Source organism: Aquarana catesbeiana, linkage group LG10 (genome assembly GCF_042186555.1).
Source record: "Aquarana catesbeiana isolate 2022-GZ linkage group LG10, ASM4218655v1, whole genome shotgun sequence".
NCBI lineage: Eukaryota > Metazoa > Chordata > Amphibia > Anura > Ranidae > Aquarana > Aquarana catesbeiana.
The window spans coordinates 34,724,475-34,746,263 of NC_133333.1; the positions used below are offsets into that span (position 1 = coordinate 34,724,475).

Here is a 21,789-nt window from a genome sequence, read left to right on the forward strand (position 1 = left end):
CTGCCTAAGCTCAGTGCCCATAAGTGACGCTATAAAACTGTCATTTAATTGTTCTTTCAAGTTTTTGACCTCCAACTGGCAATAAGTCAGCATTGCAACCTTATGCTTCTGCTTGGTCAGGAAGAGAATATGAGTGGATATTCAGATTACTATCAATGCCTTTTGGTGGCTGGTAGTTTTAGACTTTTAAACAAAAACAAAAGGATATGTGGAAATGGAAATAATAAAACATAAGGCAATTCTCTTACCTTTGAGCTCCCTGCGGTCTCGGTACCAGCGTAGTGTGGCTTCTGGTTTCGTTCTGGGCGCTGAGCAGATAAGCTCCATCTGGCCCCCTTCCACTGCTTGCTCTTTTACTTCTACTACTGGGTTTTCCGGAGGAACTGTAACAAACAAGAATAACTGTTTATATCAGAGGCTCATTAAAAAAGACCTGGCACTGAAAGAGTACCAGTCACACAAAAATAACAGCGGGAACCACTCAGAAGACCTTCAGTTTATGTCATTAGTTTGTCTTTAGGGAGATTAAATGTGCAAATTGGAAGCAGTTAGCAGGTATGGATCTCTCCCCAGCTCAAGATACACAGGAGGATCGATGGACAGTAGATCCACTTGACTAATTTGATGATCTGTGGTGTTTAAATCACTGACAGGGCCGCTACATACCATGCTAATTACTTTGTACTCCAAAAGTGTGTGCTTTACCGAACAGGACCTTTTTAACTCTTGTTTTGCAAAGGTCACAATTATTCCTCAAAGAAATAACTCCTTCAGCCTAACATAGAAAGTGCCCCCTGCCCACTCTGCTCTGCTACCTGTATGGCGGCTATTTTTTTTTTTGCTGTCCCTTCAAAATAACAACACACAGCCATTAATGTCTAAACCGTTGGCAACAAAAGTGAGTACACCCTATGAGTGAAAATGTCCAAACTGGGCCCCAAGTGTCAATATTTTGTGTGGCCACCATTATTTTCCAGCACTGCCTTAACCCTCTTGGGCATGGAGTTCACCAGAGCTTCATAGGTTGCCACTGCAGTCCTCTTACACTCCTCCATGATGACATCATGGAGCTGGTGAATGTTAGAGACCTTGCGCTCCTCCACCTTCCATTTGAGGATGCCCCACAGATGCTCAATAGGGTTTAGGTCTGGAGACATGCTTAGCCAGTCCATCACCTTTACCCTCAGCTACTTTAGCAAGGCAGTGGTCGTCTTGGAGGTGTATTTAGGTCGTTATGTTGGAATACTGCCCTGCGGCCCAGTCTCTGAAGGGAGGGAATCATGCTCTGCTTCAGTAGGTCACAGTAGATACAAAAATGGTAAGCTGCGCTAAGGGAGACAATAAAGGTATGGTAATATATATCCACATATACGCAATGTCTATATCATATGGAGGATATAATCACTCCCAATCAGATGGTAGGATACACCAAAGTACATGGTTTCAAAATATAACCATATGAATAAAATAATTGAGCATAAGCAAAAAAATTGGATGAAAAGAAAATGAATTACACTATATATATCAAGACTGAGAGTCATCTGGGAAATTCACATCAACAGAAAGTTCTTGAAAAGCAGATTCCACACTCAAGTGGTATTCCCACTTGCATAGGGTATTCTCAGTTCACTGATTAATGGTGACTTCAAACGACAAAAACACCCAAGAAATAGTGATAAGTTTGGGATAGAAAGGTTCCTCCACCTGAGAAACTACTACCACTTACCAGCTGTCTTTTTAGGGAGATCGCATCCGCCTGTGGCTTATACCCCAGCCAGGGTCTCTATGCTAGTCAGCCAGACACCTTCTCTCCTCCGCTAGAGTTATCATTAAATAGCCCATGGTCAGCAGTTCCCCATGTTGAAAAAGAAAGCTTTACATGCACATGAACGTTAATGGCATCCCAGTCTTAGTCTGCAGGGTTCAACATTCACCCTTTGCAGCTATAACAGCTTCAACTCTTCTGGGAGGGCTGTCCACAAGGTTTAAGAGTGTGTCTATGGAAATGTTTGACCATTCTTCCAGAAGCTCATTTGTGAGGTGAGGCACTGATGTTAGACAAGCCCTTCTTGTCTAACATCAGTGATGGACGGAGCACAAAGCAAACACGTCCTACTCCATACTATGCCAGGCCACGCCCCCAGACTAGGCCATCTTTAAGTAGAAAAACAATTATTTTTTTCAGATCCTCAGAGAGTTCTTTGTCATGAGGTGCCATGCTGAACTTCCAGTGACCAGTATGAGAGAGTGAGAGCGATAACACCAAATTTAACACACATGCTCCCCATTCACACCTGAGACCTTGTAACACTAACGAGTCACATGACACCAGGGAGGGAAAATGGCTAATTGGGCCAAATTTGGAAATTTTCACTTAGGGATGTACTCACGTTTGTTGCCAGAGGTTTAGACATTAATGGCTGTGTGTTGAGTTATTTTGAGGGGACAGCAAATTTACTCTGTTATACAAGCTGTACACTCACTTCTTTACATTGTAACAAAGTGTAATTTTGTCAGGGTTGTCACATGAAAAGATATAATAAAATATTTACAAAAATGTGAAGGGTGCACTCACTTTTGTGAGATATTGTATATATACACACATATATATATACATATATATACGTGTACTTTTTTTTTTCTTTTATTGGTTGAACCCTATCCCTGGGTGGCATTACCTGAGGCAAAGTTCTTACCTTGCCCCATGGCAGGGAAAGTCCAGAGAACAGTTTAAGATCTTACCGAGCACAGTGAGAGTGGCAATCTGGTGATGCGTGTCCTCTGTATACAACTGGCAGAAATAGCCACCTTCGTCCTCCAACTTGGCATTGGACAAATGGATCTTGACCAGTTTTGGCGTGAAATCCACAAGCTGAAACCGCTCATCTCTCAAAGCTGCAGAGAGGTGACAAGAAAAGAAAAAAAACGATGGATAAAGAGAGCAAGAGATAATGTAAGTGTTGCTATTATAATATTTTATCAGACTCCTGCGTGGATGCCCATGGAGTTTATCCAATAAGAAACTTGGCCAGAGTCTTAAATCCATCACTCCTACCAGCGCTCATACACGTACAGATTAGCAGGCAGACTTTAGATTAAACCTAGCAATGATGTGAGACGGGCTGCAAACTAGAAACCAATACAAACACATTCAGATATTAACTGTTAGCAAAAGAACATTGCTTGGGCACTGGATATATAAGTTGATCCCATTTGGCATTCTCCATGGATGGCAATGACTATAAATGAGGAAAATCAATTTGCAACTTGTCAAATCATTAGCAGATTTGCAAAACTAATATTATACAGGCAATTGAGAAAATCAACTTGAGTGTGCAGATTCAGCAAATGCATACATAAGGTCATGGAAAACATAGGGTGCTATGATACATAGACAAAACGATCCACACAACGTTTGGTGGATCAATCGTGTGAGTGTGAGCTTATTTAATATTAAAATAAATATTTAATTACAAATAATATTTAATATTATACTAAAATAATAATTAGAAAAAATAAATTCACTGGTGCTTGGTTGATTGACTAGTTCCACTGAGGATTCGCTGGATGTCAAAATCTACTGAACAAAAAATCCATGCCCCCATTTAAATGGCCAATGCCACTTGTCAAGGCTTGCAGACGACTACCAACATGCTATTTTTTTAGCCATGAAAGCAAAACATTTAAAAAAACGTCCATCCTCAAAACCAGGGTTCTCCAAACTTTGTAAACTAAGGGCCAGCTTACTGTCTTTCAGAATTTAGGGGGGGCAGATTGTGGCCAGTGGGAGTAGAAAATGCCCCATTATTGGTTTAAGTGGGAGAAATAGTGCCCAATAATTGGTGTCAGCTGGAGAAATAGTGCCCCGTGGGATGGATAAAGGCAAGCAAAGTCCCCCAGGGTCGCAGTTTGGAGACCACTGCTAAAAACCATCTTAGAGGTATAGAGGCCATAGTTGGTAGTTCTATATGTATGGTGCAAGTTAATGGTATGAAGCCTATAAATCCTTTAAAGCCTACCTCTATCTAAAACCTTTTTGATTTCAAACAGCATAAAAGGGTTGAAACCCATCAGGTTTTTGTTGATTGAGTCCTGCTGGGTATGGATTTCCCCCCTCACTTCCTCTCCTAGAAACACAGCAGAAACCGAGAGGAAGTCTCTCTAAAATGAGGGGTGTTGCCACCAAAACAGAAGTCCTTACTGAAAGATCTCCCCTGTTCTGGTGACAATCGTAAAATTTTGCAGTTCTAATCATTTTCTGTCTCAGGTAAAATGGTCCACAAGACATTTAGAGAGTGAATCTCCCCAGTGGGAGTCACAGAAAGCAATAAAAAACCTAATAGGGGTTCTGACTCATCCTTTTTTTATCCAAGACTAAAACAAATAAAAATTAAAAAAAATTTGAAGAAAGATACACTTTAACACCCACTTTTTGATTAAATACAAGAGTTTAAAGCTAAACACAAAGAAAACAGCCTAATAGACAGATTAAATAAATGTATGGCAGCAGTTTTACTTGCCAAAGATTTTGTATTTCTATAAATGCAGATCTGAAATTTACGCAGCCACACCATACAGCATTGTCGGGTAGGGGAGAAGACCTGATTTGTCTCTGCTGCAGTTGAGTAACACATAGGTCCCTCCCCTGATCTGTGACTGGACTGTAAAAGGAGAAGCAGCAGACTGATGAGCTCATCTCTCTGTCACTTCACTTTGCTCTCTCTTTCTATCAGCAAGTTTTTGAACTGCAGCAGAATTGATTCTCTTTCCCCCACTCTGAGACTGATACAAAGTAAACTGTAGGTATTGAACAGGGAAATCCATCTTTCTGACCATGTGTTCACCCATTTTTAGGGGTGTAACATGAAACATGGTCCAGTCTGCAGCCCCCCCCACCCTCAAACACCTCTCCCCTTATGGAATCCTGTCATTATTTGAATCCTGATCTATGTATACAAAACTGCATTAATCTGTGTACCTCCCCAAGACAAAACACCTTTAAGTGGACCTTTATTCACTGCATAGACTGGGAATCCATGCGTTTCTCCCCCCCCCTTACAAAAAATGGCTATTTCGTTTTCCCGCTACACCCCTCCCCATCCTGCTATTCTTAAGCGACAATGATATCCCCCAGCCCTTCGACACCTCCAGGGATATGTACATCACAAGAGGCTCCATTTCCATTCACAACAGCCAGAGCAGGATGGGCCTTGTGGGCATCATCAGGGTGCCAGACTGCCTGAATCCTGACTTTTCCAGCACTCTGAAGCTACCAGAGATATCACAGGATGCTTCACTTGCATTAACAGTTGCCAGAGGAAAGCAGGTCTGAAATGCGTCATTAGGGGGGTTAGGCTGCCAGAACCCTGACGTCCCCAGCACTGTAAAGCCTCCAAGGATATGTACATCCCATATCCCAGGATTCTTCACTTTGTATTCACAGCAGCCAAAGGGGAGCAAGCCTGGTGACTGTTACCAGGGGGCCAGGCAGCCTGAACCAGGAAATGGCGCCCGGTACCTGATGATGTCAGGAGTAAAGATAGAGACATGGGACTTGGACTGTGGCAGCAGCACACCAGATCACAGCAGGACAAAACTGGATCTACTGGGAAGGGAAGCATGTGAACTTCATTGCTGGATCCAGGGGGATGCTGGGGTGGGCTGAGCCCCCCCAAATTTCAGTTGCACCCCCCCACATCACCCTGCTGACCTTCCATCCTTATCCCCCTGACATTTGTTACTGCACCCTCACATCAGACAGGCTAGTTTCCGTCCTGGTGAACTGAAGATAATCCAGTTAAGAGGTGGGACCAAAAAAGCAGGGGCCAACTGAAGTTCCTGTTTAAAATTCCTTGTCCACATTTTTCCTTCTCTACACAACTTCCCTTCAACAAACAGGAACCCGTTTGCAAATAACTTCTAGAAATGTTGACTTCCTTCCATTTTCCAATCTTCAGAGATGAACATCAGCGCAACAGTGTAGTAAGGGAAAATAAGGTGGTGGATTGTCTGAGGAAAAATTATATGCATGTGTACACAATCTAAATTCCCCATGCCATCTCCAGTCTATGAAAGCGATAATGACTAATAATGATCATATAGAGAGAGGAAGCTTTCCTTCGTAAGTGAGACCTTCCTTCCCTCCTTTGCTGCCTTTGAATTGAAACTGCAGATGTCTGGTTAAAATTAGAAGTGGAACGAAGCGCCTGAATCGCACGAGGGAGGTGGTATCATTATGTTTAACTGGAACGTTTAACTTCCCCCAGTCTCCTCTCCCCATCATCTTCTCTTCCTTTTTCCTTCAGTTATAAAATCTTTAATGAGCGAGGTAGATGAAGCCTTGTCACAAAAGGTACACACATAGAAGGAGTGTTTGAATTGTTGTGTCCCAGTGACACAGACCTCCTGCAAGCTTATTTTATAACAATGCATAAAGCTTTAAAGCCATTTAAGCAGACAATTAATACTCTGTAAGTGCCACCAACTTGCTGCAAGGCGGGTTTCTCTGATATCCAACTACAGCGGTTGGTCTGTTTTGCTACGCTATAGCAAATTGCACCACTTAGCACTGCAGTTAATGACAGATTAATATTAGTTAGATCTTACCAAATTCCTCTTCTCAAATCAAAGTTACATTATATCGGCAAATATCTGTGGACACCTTACCTTCACATCTACACTATATGGCCACCAATCCAAATTATTGGGTTCAGGTGTTTCTAGTGAAGAGTACTGTTAATTTGTTGCACCCTACTTGACACTTAAACCATGTGAGGTAACTTAGAGGCAGGGTGGGCTAGAATTTCTCGCCAGGGTATACTGCTTGGCAATAGCGGAGCAATGCAAACAGAAGGGTGCTGGTCACTTTTTCGATGCAAGAAATGGAAGTTTATTGACTCTCAATCAACATTCCTGAGAGGGTTAGGGTAACAGGATAGCAATGGACTTTGCAGACTCTAGATGAAGAACAAAAAGTACTACAGTCTTTGCAAAGGGCCTTCATGCCATCTCAGCATTCTGAGTTCCTGACTGTAACACACTAGTTGACACTCTCACCAAACATCAGAACCAAGCTTCCACCCAGCTTCTCAGGTTCCCCAATTAGGCTGAAGTTCCTCCATGGTACTTCAAGGCCCTTGTTCAGCATGCTAGCCTCAAACCTAGGCCTCTATTCAAGCACATAGTCACCCTTCTCAGGCAGCAGGCCTTAGAGGATTCAGCAGCCATCTACATCCCTTGGGAAGACTGCCTTCCAAAGGCACTCCTGAAAATCTATACCCTCCACAGGCAATAAATCTCCTAAAGATCTCCAGCCTCAGGCAGAGACCCAGAAAAAGCTGATTAATGCAGCTCAGGCTGTCTACAACCTAGCAATGACTTAATTTAAATAGACACTCCTGCTTAAGGCAGGGTGGCTACAAATGCAACAGCATAACAAGACATTTTAGACAAGTTTTGGGAAGTTCCTTTTCTTTTGTAGTATGACTGTGCCCATTTGCACAAAGCCAGCTCCATAACGACATGGAGGGTGATTTACTAAAACTGGAGAGTGCAAAGTCTGGTCCAGCTCTACATAGAAACCAATCAGCTTCCAGCTTTTTTTTTTTTGTCAAAGTTTAATTGAAAAAGCTGAAGTTAGAATTTGACTGGCTACCATGCATAGCTGCACCGGATTTTGCACTGGCCTGCAGAGAACCCCCACTGAACACCTTTAGGATAATGAATTGAAATGCAAATGTGAGCTAGATCTTCAAGTCCTAGCATGAGTACTTGACCTCACAACATTTTAGCTGAATGAGCACAAACTCCCCTAGACATTTCAAAATCTTGTGGAAAGCCTAATAGAGTGAAAGTCTGACTTATAAGGAATCATGCCACTTTTGCAGGGAGACCACCACTTTCCACCACTTCCTTAAATGATACTGGCAAATGAAAGCCTTTTATGCTTAGTCTGTTGCTTCTTTCCAAAAACAAAAAAATAAACAAACTTTGCACACTTTTTGTTTGATGCACCAGGAATGTATTTAGTGGATTTAAAATGAAAGTCCGGTTGAGCTTTTATAGGACTTGTATGATTTTAGCCATTGGTCATGCTTCAAAACATAGAAAACTTATAAGGTTATAATTGTCCTGGACTATAAATGATTGTGCATCAGTTTCTTGCTAATCGTTAGCCTGTAGAGAAGGTTTTTTCATACATCTGGAAAATTGCCAAGTCCATAACCAGACACTTTGTTTTTTTCTGTTCCTTGTTAGTCATTAATAAAAAAAAAATATTTTTTTCTGTACAAATAGAACATTACCGGGGCCATAGTAATTGGGTAGAAAATCTTCCGCATTCTCTACCAGACTAGAAATGGAAAATATGTATCTGATACATGGATTGTAATATGGCTAACTGGAACACCAAGACAACACTCACCACGTGTGCCATTGAAGAAGAGGGTTTGTCTGGAAGGGTTTTGGATCACCACGATGGAGCCATCATACTGGTGTAACTTACAGGTAATCTCGGCAGTGCCTCCCTCTACTACTGTGACGTTTTCAGCTTGGACTTCCTGGCAGAATACTGCAAAACAAAAAGAGAAATGACAGTTATGTATTATGAGAACACTAAACTTAGTAACTAAAGAAGCCTCAACTGACTGTAAAATCATACAAGAGGTAATAGTGTTATTCATATATATAACAACTCTACTTACATCATAAGTGCCCCATTTAAGCAACTCTGGAAATCTATCTTTTTCCTTTGTCTTGCTGTCCTTTGAGAGCTGCAATAGGATCATCAAGGATCCCTTCACTTCAGTTCAGATTTTATTCTATGCCCCATGTCAGCTCTCTTCATAAAGAATTAGATCAAAGGATGCATCCCAAGGATTCTTTGAGAGCTTCAATGGGATTATCAAGGATCCCTTCAGTTCAAATTTTATTGTATGCCCTATGCCAGCTCTCTTCATATAGAATTAAATCAAAGGTTGCTTCCCAAAGATTCTTTGAGAGCTGCAATGGGATCATCAAGGATCCCTTCAGTTCAAATTTCATTGTATGCCCTATGCCAGCTCTCTTTATATAGAATCATATCAAAGGTTGCATCCCAAATATTCTTTGAGGCATGCATGCACCCTAGCCTAGATTTTGTAGGGCTCCTTCTTGACTCAAAGGATTAATTCACCCCATTATTAGAATATTTATGCTAAGTCCAACCCAGCCTTCAGTTTAAATCAGCTAAATGCATTCCAGGTGCATCAAAACAAAAGATGTGCAAAGTCTGTTCATTTGATTTAAAATATAGCATGAGTAGAAAATCTGGTTCCCTACCAGCATGCCATAGAGTAGACTCTTGTGCTCTGTTTGGAAGCAGTGGTCTCTCCACAAAGGTCTGGTACACCAAGCCTGTAGCTCTGCAATCAGCAAACTTCATGCTCCCTGCTGATTAGGAGTGGTCCAGCTCTGATTTAACAGGGAGTGTGTCAGACATTTGTAGAGAGACCACTGCTTCCACACAGAGGGTCTACATCTACAGCATTCTGGCAGGCTTTTCCACTCAGGTTGCGGCCTAAAGAAAGTTAAGACTTTGCATACCTTTAATTTTGATGCACCTGAAATGTATTTAGTTCACTTAAATTGAAAGAGGAGTTGGGTGATGAAAATGGGAGAGAATAGTTTTGAGTCAAGAAAAATTCCTACAAAGTCTGCCTCCGATTACTTGGGTAAATCTGACAAAAAAAAAAGACAAAAAATAAAACACCAGACGCAAATCCATTTCTATCGGCTATTACTGTAGAGTCAGCATGCTCTAAAGGCTTTAATAACACTCTCAGTACAGAGGTAAAAATGACCCAAAAACTCAACAAATAATTTTAAAAGCAATTCCACTCTAGATAATCAATCTGATATTCAGCCTGTGGCTAGCCACACGTCCTCATTTGTTACAGAATCTATTATAACGAGGCCCTCTCGGTAATTCGTCAGTTCTCTGACTAAACAGCCAACACTAAAAATAATAAATATGGGCCCATCTACATGTTTTTACCAATACTGTAGTTATAACTTACACTACCCTGGCCATACAGTTATATAAAGCGTTTCAACTTTTTCAAACTTCTGACAGTTGCAAATTTTTCAAACTATACTGCAAGATTTATTACTGCCTTATGAACAGAATCCAAAGCAATGCCCAAGATTTAATACTGCCTAATGAGCAGAACCAAAGGCAATAAATCAAGATTTTATACTACTAAGTATAGAACTCAAAGCAATGCCCAAGTTCTAATACTGAAAACCAATGGAACCCAAAGCGATGCCCAAGATTTAATAATGCCCTCCAATAGGACCCAAAGCAATGCATAAGATTTAATACTGGCCACCAATAGAACCCAAAGCAATGCTGAAGATTTAATACTACTGCTAAAGAATAGAACCAAAAGCAATGCTCAGGATTTAATACCACCTAGTAAGTAGACCCAAAAGCAATGCCCAAGATTTATTACTCCCCCTAACAGAACTCAAAGCAATGCTTGAGATATAATACTGCCCACTAATAGAACACAAAGCAATACCCAATATTTAATACTGCCCACCAATCGAATACAATGTAATGCTCAAGATTTATTACTGCCCACCCATAGAACCTAAAGCAATGCCCGCAGTTTAATACTGCCTAACCAATAGAACCCAAAGCAATGATCAAGATTTAATACTGCCCACCAATGGAACCCAAATAAATGCTTGAGATTTAATACTGGCTAAAGAATAGACTTAACAGCAAATCCCAAGTTTTAATACTGCCCCCAGTAGAACTGAACACAATGCTTGAAATGTAATATTGCCTAAAGAATAGAACCAACGCAATGCTCAAGATTTAATACTGCCCACCAATGGAACCCAAACAAATTCTCGAGATTTTATACTGTCTAAAAATAGACTCAAAAGCAATGCTCAAGAATTAATACTGCCCTCTAATAAAACACAAAGCAATATTTAAGATTTAATACTGCCCACCAATAGAACCCAAAGCAATGTCCAACTTTTAAAACTGCCCCCCAATAGAATCCAAAGCAATGCTCAAGATTTAATACTGCTTAAAGAATAGAACCAAAAGCAATGCCAAAGTTTTAATGCTGCACACTAATGGAACACAAAGCAATACTCAGGATTTATTGCTGCCCACCAGTAGAACACAAAGCAAATACTGCCTAATGACTATACCCAAAAACAATGCCCACAATTTAATACTGCCTAAGCGACAGAACCCAAAGCAATGCACAAGCTTTAAAACTGCCCACCAACAGAACTCAAAGCAATGCTCAAGATCTAATACTGCCCACCAATAGAACACAAAGCTATGTCCAAGATTCAATACTGCCTAACCAATAGAACACGAAGCAATGCTCAAGATCTAATACTGCCCACCAATAGAACACAAAGGTATGCCCAAGATTCAATACTGCCTAACCAATAGAACACAAAGCAATTCCCAAGATTTAACACTGCACACCGATAGAACCAAAAGCAATGCACATGGCTACCAAAGCACTTCAATTGAATTTTCGAAACTAGGGCAGCAATGTGGCACCCTTCATAATTCTTCATCACAGGTTCCCTTTAAACTAGCTCATAACTCAAACAATCTTTTGTCTAATCATTGCACAATAATCTCCTTTAGATTTCTGAAAACTGTATAATACAAGGTAGTATGTATGTACCAAAACCATTCATTGAATTAGTATCCAAGCAGGCGAGCTGTAATACTACAAAGTTATTGTTTGATGTAAAGGATGTTGTATAATCATGCTGGTACTGCGTATGGTTAGCAAATGAATTGCAGCCAATCAAAAGATCTTAAATATAATCCAATCTTGCCAGTTATTATGCTCCAATGGGCAAGATAACATGTATGCATAGCCAAAATGTGATTTTTTTTTTTAGTTACAGTAGTAAATCCATGTTTTTTTTTTTTTGGGGGGGGGCATTTGCCTTTATTTCCTGTCCTGGAGATGCAGTGGTATTTTGTGGGAGGGGGAGGTCTGATAACATGATAAAATGCTGCTGAATCTGCTTACATTTGTATATATCCAGAAGATAAGTTTTATGTCGCATTCAAATAAAAATAAAAAATAAATAGTTGAAACTATGTGTAAAAGGATACGACTCCAGTTTGGGTTGCGTCCAAGGACCATTGACAGATTGTGGTCACTAGAGGCGTCATAAATAAATATGACCACGGCATATAGAAGGCGTTATCTTGTGGCTGACACTAATACATTTAAAGAGCTCAATATACTCTATATTCAGAAATCTCAAGGGGTAAGCAGCTTTGCTTTTTTTAATTTGTATTACTAACAGATGAATGCAAAATCCACTCACTTGAAACCTCTTGTGTGAAATGCCAGGGGGATGCGATAGGAGAAGACAGGAAGTAATCATATATAAAAGGCCCGTTCCCCATACATAGCTTGTGTTTACTGAACATAAACTACATTACATGGTCTGTACGCACCAATATTACTTTTTAAATATTTTAGGGGGGGTTTCTACATTATTGGTCAAATCAATACAATTTGAGAAAAGTGGCATACTTCTGTGACATGGACAGCAGTTTTACATTATTCTATTGGAAATCAAAACCATTTGGGAGATAATTTGATGTATTTATTTAAATTCACCCCACAACAACTTCAGATTTCCCTTTGATCCCCAGCTCTGTGACACAACAGAAAGTGAAAGGTTCTCTTTTCAAAATTGAGGATAACTAAGAATCTGAGATAGCAGTCTCCAGAAAAGGTGTTCTCATTGGAAAATAGCCCATTTAGCCTTGTTCTGGTGACAGCTTTAAAAGTTTATATTTCCCATCACTTTCTGCTCAGCGACTGTGGTCACCAGGACAAATAGAAAGCATGAATCTCCCCAACAGAGGCAAAGACACTAATAAAACCTGACAAAAGTCCTAAATGTTCTACATTCTATCCAAAACTAAAAATAGTTATGGCTTTAGATTAGGGTAACCAGACATCCCTGATTACTGGAACAGTCCCTGCTTTTAGAAGGCTGTCCCCAGATAAAAAGTGTCCCGGACTGGGTCCTGGAAGAGTGTCCCACCTAGGGAGGTGCGGTCCACACATGCTATCCAAAACTAAAAATAGTTATGGCTTTAGATTATGGTGGCAAGGTGTCCCAGATTTTGGGGGACAGTCCTCGCATTTAGGCTGTCCCCAGATGAAAAAATGTCCCAGCTGTCCCGGACTAGGTCCTGAAGAGTGGCCCACCTAGGAGGTGCGGTCCACATGCTATCCAAGACTAAAAATAGTTATGGCTTTAGATTATGGTGGCAAGGTGTCCCAGATTATGGGGGACAGTCCTCGCATTTAGGCTGTCCCCAGATAGAAAAATGTCCCTGCTGTGTCCTGGAGAGTGGAATATCTAGAGGAAACAGTCCACACTCTATTTAAAACTAAAACTAGTTATGGATTTAGATTTGGGTAACCAGATATCCTTGGCTACCAGGTGCAGTCCCCACTTTTAGAAGGCTGTCCCCAGATAAAAAAAAAGTGTCCCTGACTGTGTCCTAGAGAGTGGGGTACATGGGAGGTGCAGTCCCTACTCTATCCAAAACTAAAAATAATTATGGCTTTAGGTTAGTGACCAGACATCTCTGGTTACAGGGGACAGTCCCTGATTTTAGGAGGCTGTCCTCAGACAAAAAGCATCCCTGATTGTGTCCTGAGGAATGCCTTATTATTATAATATTAGGATTTATCTAGCGCCAACAGTTTGTGCAGCACTTTACAACATGAGGGCAGAAAGTACAGTTACAATACAATTCAATACAGGAGGAATCAGAGGGTCCCACTCATTAGAGCTTACAATCTAGGAGGGAAGGTCAAGTGATACAAAAAGGTAATAACTATGAGGGATGATCTGATGGAGAAAATAAAAGTACAGTTGTTAGGTGAAGGCAGAATAGGCTTCTCTGAAGAGAAAAGTTTTCAGGGAGCGTCTAAAAGCAAGCAGATTTGGAGATAGTCGGACAGATTGGGGTAGGGAGTTCCATAGGATAGGAGAGGTTTGGGAAAAGTCCTGGAGGTGGTGTCAAGGGAACTAGAGAGCAGGAGGTCTTGTAGGAATGATAGGAATGAGTAGGTTGGTATTTTGAGACTAGGTTGGTGATGTAGCTGGGGGCCAAGTTGTGGATGGCTTTGTAAGTTGTTTGTAGAATTTTGAATTTATTTCACTGGGTGAGTGGAAGCCAGTGGAGGGATTGGCAGAGAGGGGTAGCAGACACTGAACGGTTGGTAAGATAGATCAGCATAGCAGCAGCATTCATGATGGACTCAAGTGGGATAGCCTATGTAAAGGTAATCCTGTGAGGAGGAAGTTGCAGTAGTCGAGGTGAGAGATAACCAGGGAGTGAATCAGGAGCATTGTAGTGTCATTGGTTAGAAAGGGGCGTATTTTGGAGATGTTACGGAGGTTGAGGCGGCAAGATTTGGACAGTGTTTGGACGTTGGGGCTGAAAGGATAGTTCAGAGCCCAGGATTATATCTAGAACCTTGGCATGCAGGGACGGGTTGAAAGTAGTGCTATCGATCTTGACAGAGAGATCAGGGGAAGACACACGTGGGGGAGGAAAAATCATAACCTCAGTTTTGAACAGATTGAGTTTGAGGAAGGCTGATATGTCTGTTAGTAAATTAGTGATACGTGAGGAGACTGAAGGGGTGAGCTGAGGGGTAGAGAGATAGATTTGGGTGTCGTCAGCATAGAAATGGTATTGGAAGCCATGGGTGGCTATTACCTGACCCAGAGAGGAGGTGTCTTATCGGGTGTCTTACCTTCGGGAAGTGCAACTGCATGATTTACCCACCTCCTTGAAACACTCTGAAGCCCCTCCATGGTATTTTTCTCACCTTTTTCCTACAGTCTTCAAGCTGGTCTGGTGACATCATGGCAGCTCCCTCTTCTTACTCCAGCAGTGGTGGGTGGTCATTCATGTAATGACACGTGGGCATCATGTAGTACTGAGGCACCCCCAGAGGGCATTTAAACGACAGGCTGGGCTAACAGGAAATAAGACAGAATGCCTGAAGAGGACCACCAGTGGAGTAGAGGGGAGGGTGTCAAGTAGAAATAAGGATTTTTTTTTTATAGGAAGAGGAATTTAAAAAAAATAGTTCCTCTTTAGCAGGGCATGGAATAAATACCAGGGTAGCATGTCTACTAATTTATCCACTTCTAGGTCACAGCCTCTTACAGAGTGACAGCTTTTTGAGATCCAGGATTATAGTTGGTATTCAGAATTTACTTAGACCCGAGTGCCTTTTCATGTTGTTCCGCTCACATGACACATTTTGTAGAACTAGTATGATTTTAATACCCTCTTTTACTTACAATGAGTAAAATAGAGCATCTGCTCCATGTAACATTAGAGCGTTGGCGATAGGCAATACTGCAGTGCAAACCAATTCCTCAAATTTTTTGGTGAGGGTTTTAAGTAGCACATTTAAATGCCTACCATCCCATCTGTGTAAACAGAATCTGTAATTAGAATGTGCCACAAGCCAGCATATAGTGTGGGATGCATGTAAAGCATATGCAAGGGGAGGCATTAAAAAAAAAAAAAAAAAAAAAAAAAAGAAGATATTCAGCACATTAGGAGCAATTCAACTCACGAAGACATTTAAAGTCTCAACTCTTTACAGCAAGCCAAAAGGCAATTTTTTAAAAATGAAATCACTGAAACGAGGAAAGTTCAGTTACAATGGGCAGCTCGTAATTATTATTTTTATTTAATGGTAGAAAAGTAGAAGAGGCAACTTTTTTTTCTTTTTTTTTTTTTTTTAAATATGCCAATTTATACGCAGAAGGGGACAAATCTGGTAGACTTCTTGTACTTCAAACTTGTGAAGGTAGAAGGCCACCAATTATTTATCGTATATAAATGGCTCCACAGGTAACACTCAAAAGGGCCCAGATTTATGATTAAGGTCTTTAAGGACTATTATATAGATCTGTACGCTTAAAAAAAGGAATTTTAGCGTACAGCTGTGGCTTTGTGAAGCTTTATTAGTATCTAATACCCATTAAAGGTATTACAATTTTTTTTTAGATCAACCATATACACTAGATGGAGTAAAAGAGTTATTGGCTTCAAATCCAAATACAATATAGGACCAAACGTTTGGGTGTCTTGTGTACTGGGGGCTGCTGCTCTTAGTTCTCTGTCTCCAGATAACCATGCAGCGAGCGGTGATTTTCGGGTGCTGCGGGGGTACTTTGAGCAGCTGCACTTTTGACAAGCATTCGCCAAGTGCAGTTAATGCCCTCATGCTCCATTCATAGAAGCTGTACTATCGGTTTCCACAATGAAAGGTGCTCTATGAATGGAGGACGGGAGGATGAATGCAAGATCCTTTTCCTCCAGTCAATGTTTTTTATTGTGGGAATCGATAATACAGCTTGTTTGAATGGAGCATGGGGCGGAAGTCGGCACTTGATGAGTCCGTCTTACAGGTATAGCTGCTCATATTAACCCCACAGCTATGATCTTTTAATGCTGAATGCTCCGGGGGTATCCAGGGGCAGAGTGTTGGCAGGTGCAGTCTGTACTCCCCACTGCAGATGGTACTCAACCCAAGTGGTAATACAGTAGGGGACGGAAATTGTGAGAAACTTGGTTCCTCTATGATTTTCTGTGGACACCAGGAGAAAAACGGTCCAATTGGACGCTGGTGCCCTTGGAACCTCTGCGTCCATCTTGGCTAAGGGCAGACCTTATCTAAGCCCTCGGCCCCCTGATTTGGTGTACGTTGTGTGAGTCGTTAGTGTAGGGACAGGTTCTCCATCTGTCAGGGACAGTGTATCGTGGCAGGGAGAGATTCCAGAGCAGTAGGGAAAGTGCAGGGACTCTGCTATCTCCATTTAGGAAACCTCCCATTTGAGTTGGACCAGCCAGGTTGCATTCCTGCTCCATGTGGCAGAAGCGGTCAGCATCTCTTCCAGTACAGTACCGCTGAAAAGTAACAGTTGTGAAGTCCTACAATATACAGTTCACATTACTCGGCCTCTGTGTATTCTCTGTTGCCAACGCACCATGCTGCACCCTGCTCACAAGAGCACTTCAGATTTCAATGGAACACAGCAGCCACCAGTATACAGGACACTCTTGTTCATGGTAAGGACCATCCCTGCTGCTAATTTTTTTTTTTTTTTTAAAGTTCACTAAATTTCAGTTTTTAAATATCTAATACCTAAAGCATAAACCATAAATATAGAGTGGGTCTCCTGTTTGCTGCTAAAACAGCCTCCACTCTTATGGGAAGGCTTTTCCCAAAACTTTGGAGTGTATCTCTGGGAATTTGTGCCCATTCAACCAAAAGAGCATGTGAGGTCAAGTACTGATTTTGGGTGAGAAGTCCTGGCTTGTAACCAGTGTTACACTTTATCCCAAATATTTTCAGTAGATTTGAGGTCAGGGCTCTTTGCAGGACACTTGAGTTCCTCCACAGCAAACTCTTTACACCAGCCGTAAATATTAGATGTTGCTCAGACACATGGGCACCATCTAACACCAAAACCATTCTTCATCCAAACCAGCCTTTCTCAACCTTTTCAACACAGAGGAACCTTTGGAAAAAGTTTCTGGTCTCGGGGAACCCCTTCTAAAAATGACTAGATCTACAACTCGTGATACATTAGTGTGATGGTCAGTGGGAGGAATGATTCTTACACTTGAAGCCATTGGGCAAAATTACATCCTTACAGATATCCAAAAAGATCAATGGTGTAAGTGGGAACTTATCGGAGAGGCAGAAATTATTCATTGCTCAAGGAACCCCTAGCAATCTCTAGAGGAACCCTAGAGTTCTATGGAGCCCTAGTTGGAAATCCCTGATCCAAACAGTTGCTGCATAAACATTTACACATGGATCACGTAAAGCTGGCCATGGTTAGATTTTTATTCAAACGTTCATTAAAAAAAAAAAAAATTCATCAGAACAGTCTTTTTTGCCACCATTGGGTCAACACATTTCGTTCAAAAGCCCTTTAAATTTTTCCAGACCTGTGATTCGAATGGGATCCCAGACATATTACACTGGTTTCAATACAGTAGGTATGATTTTTTCCAAATGGAAAAACTACATTTGCGGTTAGAATTTTGTTTGTCCAACAGAAATTTTCCATCCCATTCCTTTGAATACTCTCCAACAAAAAAAATAGGCATCCAAGAGGCGCCGGGACTTTGATATGAGTTTATACAGTAGTGAGAGGGCAAAAACATTTGAAGAGCCCACTGGCTCAGGTTAGACTTTTCACGACAGACAAGGCTATGCTCCAGTGGGTATCTCAGCTGCAGTGTTCATTTAGTCGGCTAAAATATTTTCGTCAATGAAATTAACACTATTTTAGTCAACTAATATACGACTAAAACAATTCAAATGACTAAAATACGACTAAAACTAAAATGCCATTTTAGTCAAAAGACTATTGCCCCGTTCACACGGTCGGACATTGATCGGACATTCCGACAACAAAATCCATGGATTTTTTCCGACGGATGTTGGCTCAAACTTGTCTTGCATACACACGGTCACACAAAGTTTTCAGAAAAATCCGATCATTCTGAACGCGGTGACGTAAAACACGTACGTCGGGACTATAAACGGGGCAGTAGCCAATAGCTTTCATCTCTTTATTTATTCTGAGCATGCGTGGCACTTTGTGTGTCGGATTTGTGTACACACGATCGGAAATTCTGACAACGGATTTTGTTGTCTGAAAATTTTATAGCCTGCTCTCAAACTTTGTGTGTCGGAAAATCTGATGGAAAATGTGTGATGGAGCCCACACACGGTTGGAATTTCCGACAACAAGGTCCTATCACACATTTTCCATCGGAAAATCCGACCGTGTGTACGGGGCATTAGACTAAAGCTAAATCGAAATATGACATCAAAATGAACATTAGTTATATATCACAATGGCTAAATCTGTGTCTGTAGCGCATTTTCAAACCTTAATACCATAACTAATAACATGTTATTAGATTTCTACTCCAGGGGTATAGAATAAGTTTGGAAATTCTAGAGAATGCTTAAACAATGCATTACAATTAAACTAAACCCATTAGATTTTAGTTGACTAAAATGTACCGGTGATTTTAGTTGAATAAAATAAAACTAAAACAATTCAGATGATTAAAATATGACTAAAACTAAATTAGCATTTTAGTAAAAGACTAACTAAAGCTAAATCGAAATTTGATGTCAAAATTAACACTGCCCAGTAGGTTAACAGAGGTAAACATGCATATGTGGAAGGAATGCCAAACCAAAAGATAAGAGAGTCAAAATAAATTTAATGGTATTGTCCTAAAAGAGTCAACGCGTTTCGGGGGTCCTAGGTCTTCCCCCTTCATCAGGGCTTCATTTAAAAATGGGAGCCTTGAATGGACTTAAAACAGGTCTTTCCTGTGTGAATCTGTGCAGGGAAGCAAATTGCTGGATAGGAAGAATTACTGGCTAGCAGTATCTGCATGAACAATCAAGATAAGAAGCAACTTAGTTTGTTGTTTGTTCAAGAAAAATTTTTCATCCTGCTCCTTCAAATCCTCTCGTCACTACCGTTGAAAGCAAACGTCAATTTGACCTCCCTAACCTAGAAAATCGAACGTTCCCGAAAATGAAAGTTTTTGAATGCAATTCTAAAGGTGTATGGCCATCTTATATGCATTGTCTATGTCCTAGAGGAGAGTTTCCAGACAGCCCTGTCCTAAACAACAGGGATGATCAATAGCAATCAACTGAAAATTATTTAACAGGACCGAAAGGCTCCTCCATCAAAAATGATCTGCCGAGTTTGTCTTGCTGTTAACTCTCAGAAGTAACAGCTGTCGCCCAAGGTGCTCATGGATGACTTTATGCAGAGAGAAAGGAAAAAAAAAAAAAAACATTACAATTGAACAAAAAAAAAAAGAAATCTCGAAGTGAGACAAGCTACATTGGGTAAGAATAGTCTAAGCTGGGGGGGGGGTGACATACTATGACAGTGAATAGAACTGACACAAGATGACGTGACTGCAGCAGATAAAGAATACAGCTTCCGAAATAACCAGGCGTTAACGCCAAGAGTTTCTTTGACATTTGTGAGAGTTTTCTGCCAGAGCAGTGTCAGACGGAAGGAGCTTGTTAACCAAGGTCTTTACACTGACACAGATCATTAGCCAGGAGATTTAGGCTGAAGTTTTGCTCGACCCTCAAAAAAAGTGAAGAAAAGTGACAGGCAGGCAGCGAGCTTGACACATCCTATTATACGATGTGGATTATAAAAGAGCACCCACGACGCAAGTGTGACCAAAACCAGCCACCCGGCAATGGGGTTAATAATGCAGCCTAAGAACGTGGCACAGCAGCTAGATCACCTTGCACATACATAATTAGAGAGAATTAGAACCTCTCATTCTAACCCTCCTGACGCCCACAAAACATCTTAATCAGCCAAGGTGCAGAAATACGGCAGACGGGAGATTTTGTGCAGACTGCAAGCCAACATGTACGACAGGAGACATCTGTAACAACCGTCTGCAGAGGGTAGCTTGTGGGGTAATAAATAAATAAACGTCTTTAAATTTGCTTCGCTTGCAATATAAATTTGTTGCATATAGAAGTGATATTTTCAAAATGTCTAGATGTTACCGGTAACAAGGTGAACTAGATTGTCAAAGCAAAATCTGTGCTTTGCCTGTGTAGAGGAAGCTCTTGGGGGGGTCACATAGGGCTTAGGGCCTTCTTTCATCCCCCACAATGGCACTAGGTCAATCAACAACTATGTGGGAGGAACCATGGATGAGTCACATGCTCTATTATACCCAGAAGTACCTGTTTTTTACAATCAGACTGACTGGCCCATCTGAGCGGAAGCAATGTAAAGTAAAGGCAAGTATGCACGGTGGGCTGGGAAGCTAAGTGAACCTGCTGCTTTTCCCTTAAAGCCTTGTGCTTCTTGCTAATAGCTCAGATCTCTGCAGATACACCACTGCTTCCACACAGAGAGCAAGGGTCCTTCTCTACAGTATGTTGGCAGGGGACAGGCTTGTAGTTAGCTAATTTAAAGTGAGTGTTCAGTTGGGCTTTAAAGTGGAGCTAAACTCATATTTTCTTCAACGGTCCCTGTCTCTCGTTTGTACCGGCATCTTCTGCTGGGTGCTGGTTTTTGGTCATCTTCATTGGCCAGTGTGGGATGATGTGACTCCCATGCATGAGTGGAATTCAACTCTCCATGTGCCTAGATCAACCTTTTCAATACAGATGAACCCTTAAAATAACTTTGGGAACCCCTGCTAAAAAATACTATATCTACAAGTCATGATGCATTAGTGTTATGGTCAGTGGAAAGAATGCTCCTTACACTTGTGGTCATTGGGAAGAATTACCCCTTTACAGATAGCTAAAAAGATCAACGGTGTCAGTGGGACCTTATCAGAGGGGCAGCAATTGCTCATGGAGCCCATAGCAACCTCTGGAGGATCCTTAGTTGAGAAACCCTTCCTGATGAAGTGACCAGCATAAGACACTGAATTTCCTTCAACCAACAAAGATCTCTGAGAATTTCCTCCACAACGGAACCTCTGCACATCTGTACTACATTTTGTGGGTCCAGCTTCTAACATACTATATACACCACGATCCCAGAGCCCTTCAGCACAAGACTTCTCTACACGCATGGAGCATGACCACCCTCTGTGCCAAGACTTTAATGTTTCTCCATGTGCTCTCTTCACAGGTTGCTTGACCG

At 41.2% G+C, this 21,789-nt stretch overlaps 1 protein-coding gene across 1 annotated transcript in view; it reads right to left on the reverse strand.

The window, feature by feature from the left end:
• The window catches only part of CADM4 (cell adhesion molecule 4), a 623,347-nt gene that overhangs the window by 103,105 nt on the left and 498,453 nt on the right, over positions 1 to 21,789 (reverse strand). Inside the window, exons 2-4 of the mRNA XM_073601979.1 lie at positions 8,423 to 8,569; positions 2,743 to 2,895; positions 249 to 383 (exon numbers count right to left, since the gene is read on the reverse strand). Coding sequence (XP_073458080.1) covers positions 249 to 383; positions 2,743 to 2,895; positions 8,423 to 8,569 — 435 coding nt within the window. The remainder of the gene's footprint in view (positions 1 to 248; positions 384 to 2,742; positions 2,896 to 8,422; positions 8,570 to 21,789) is intronic.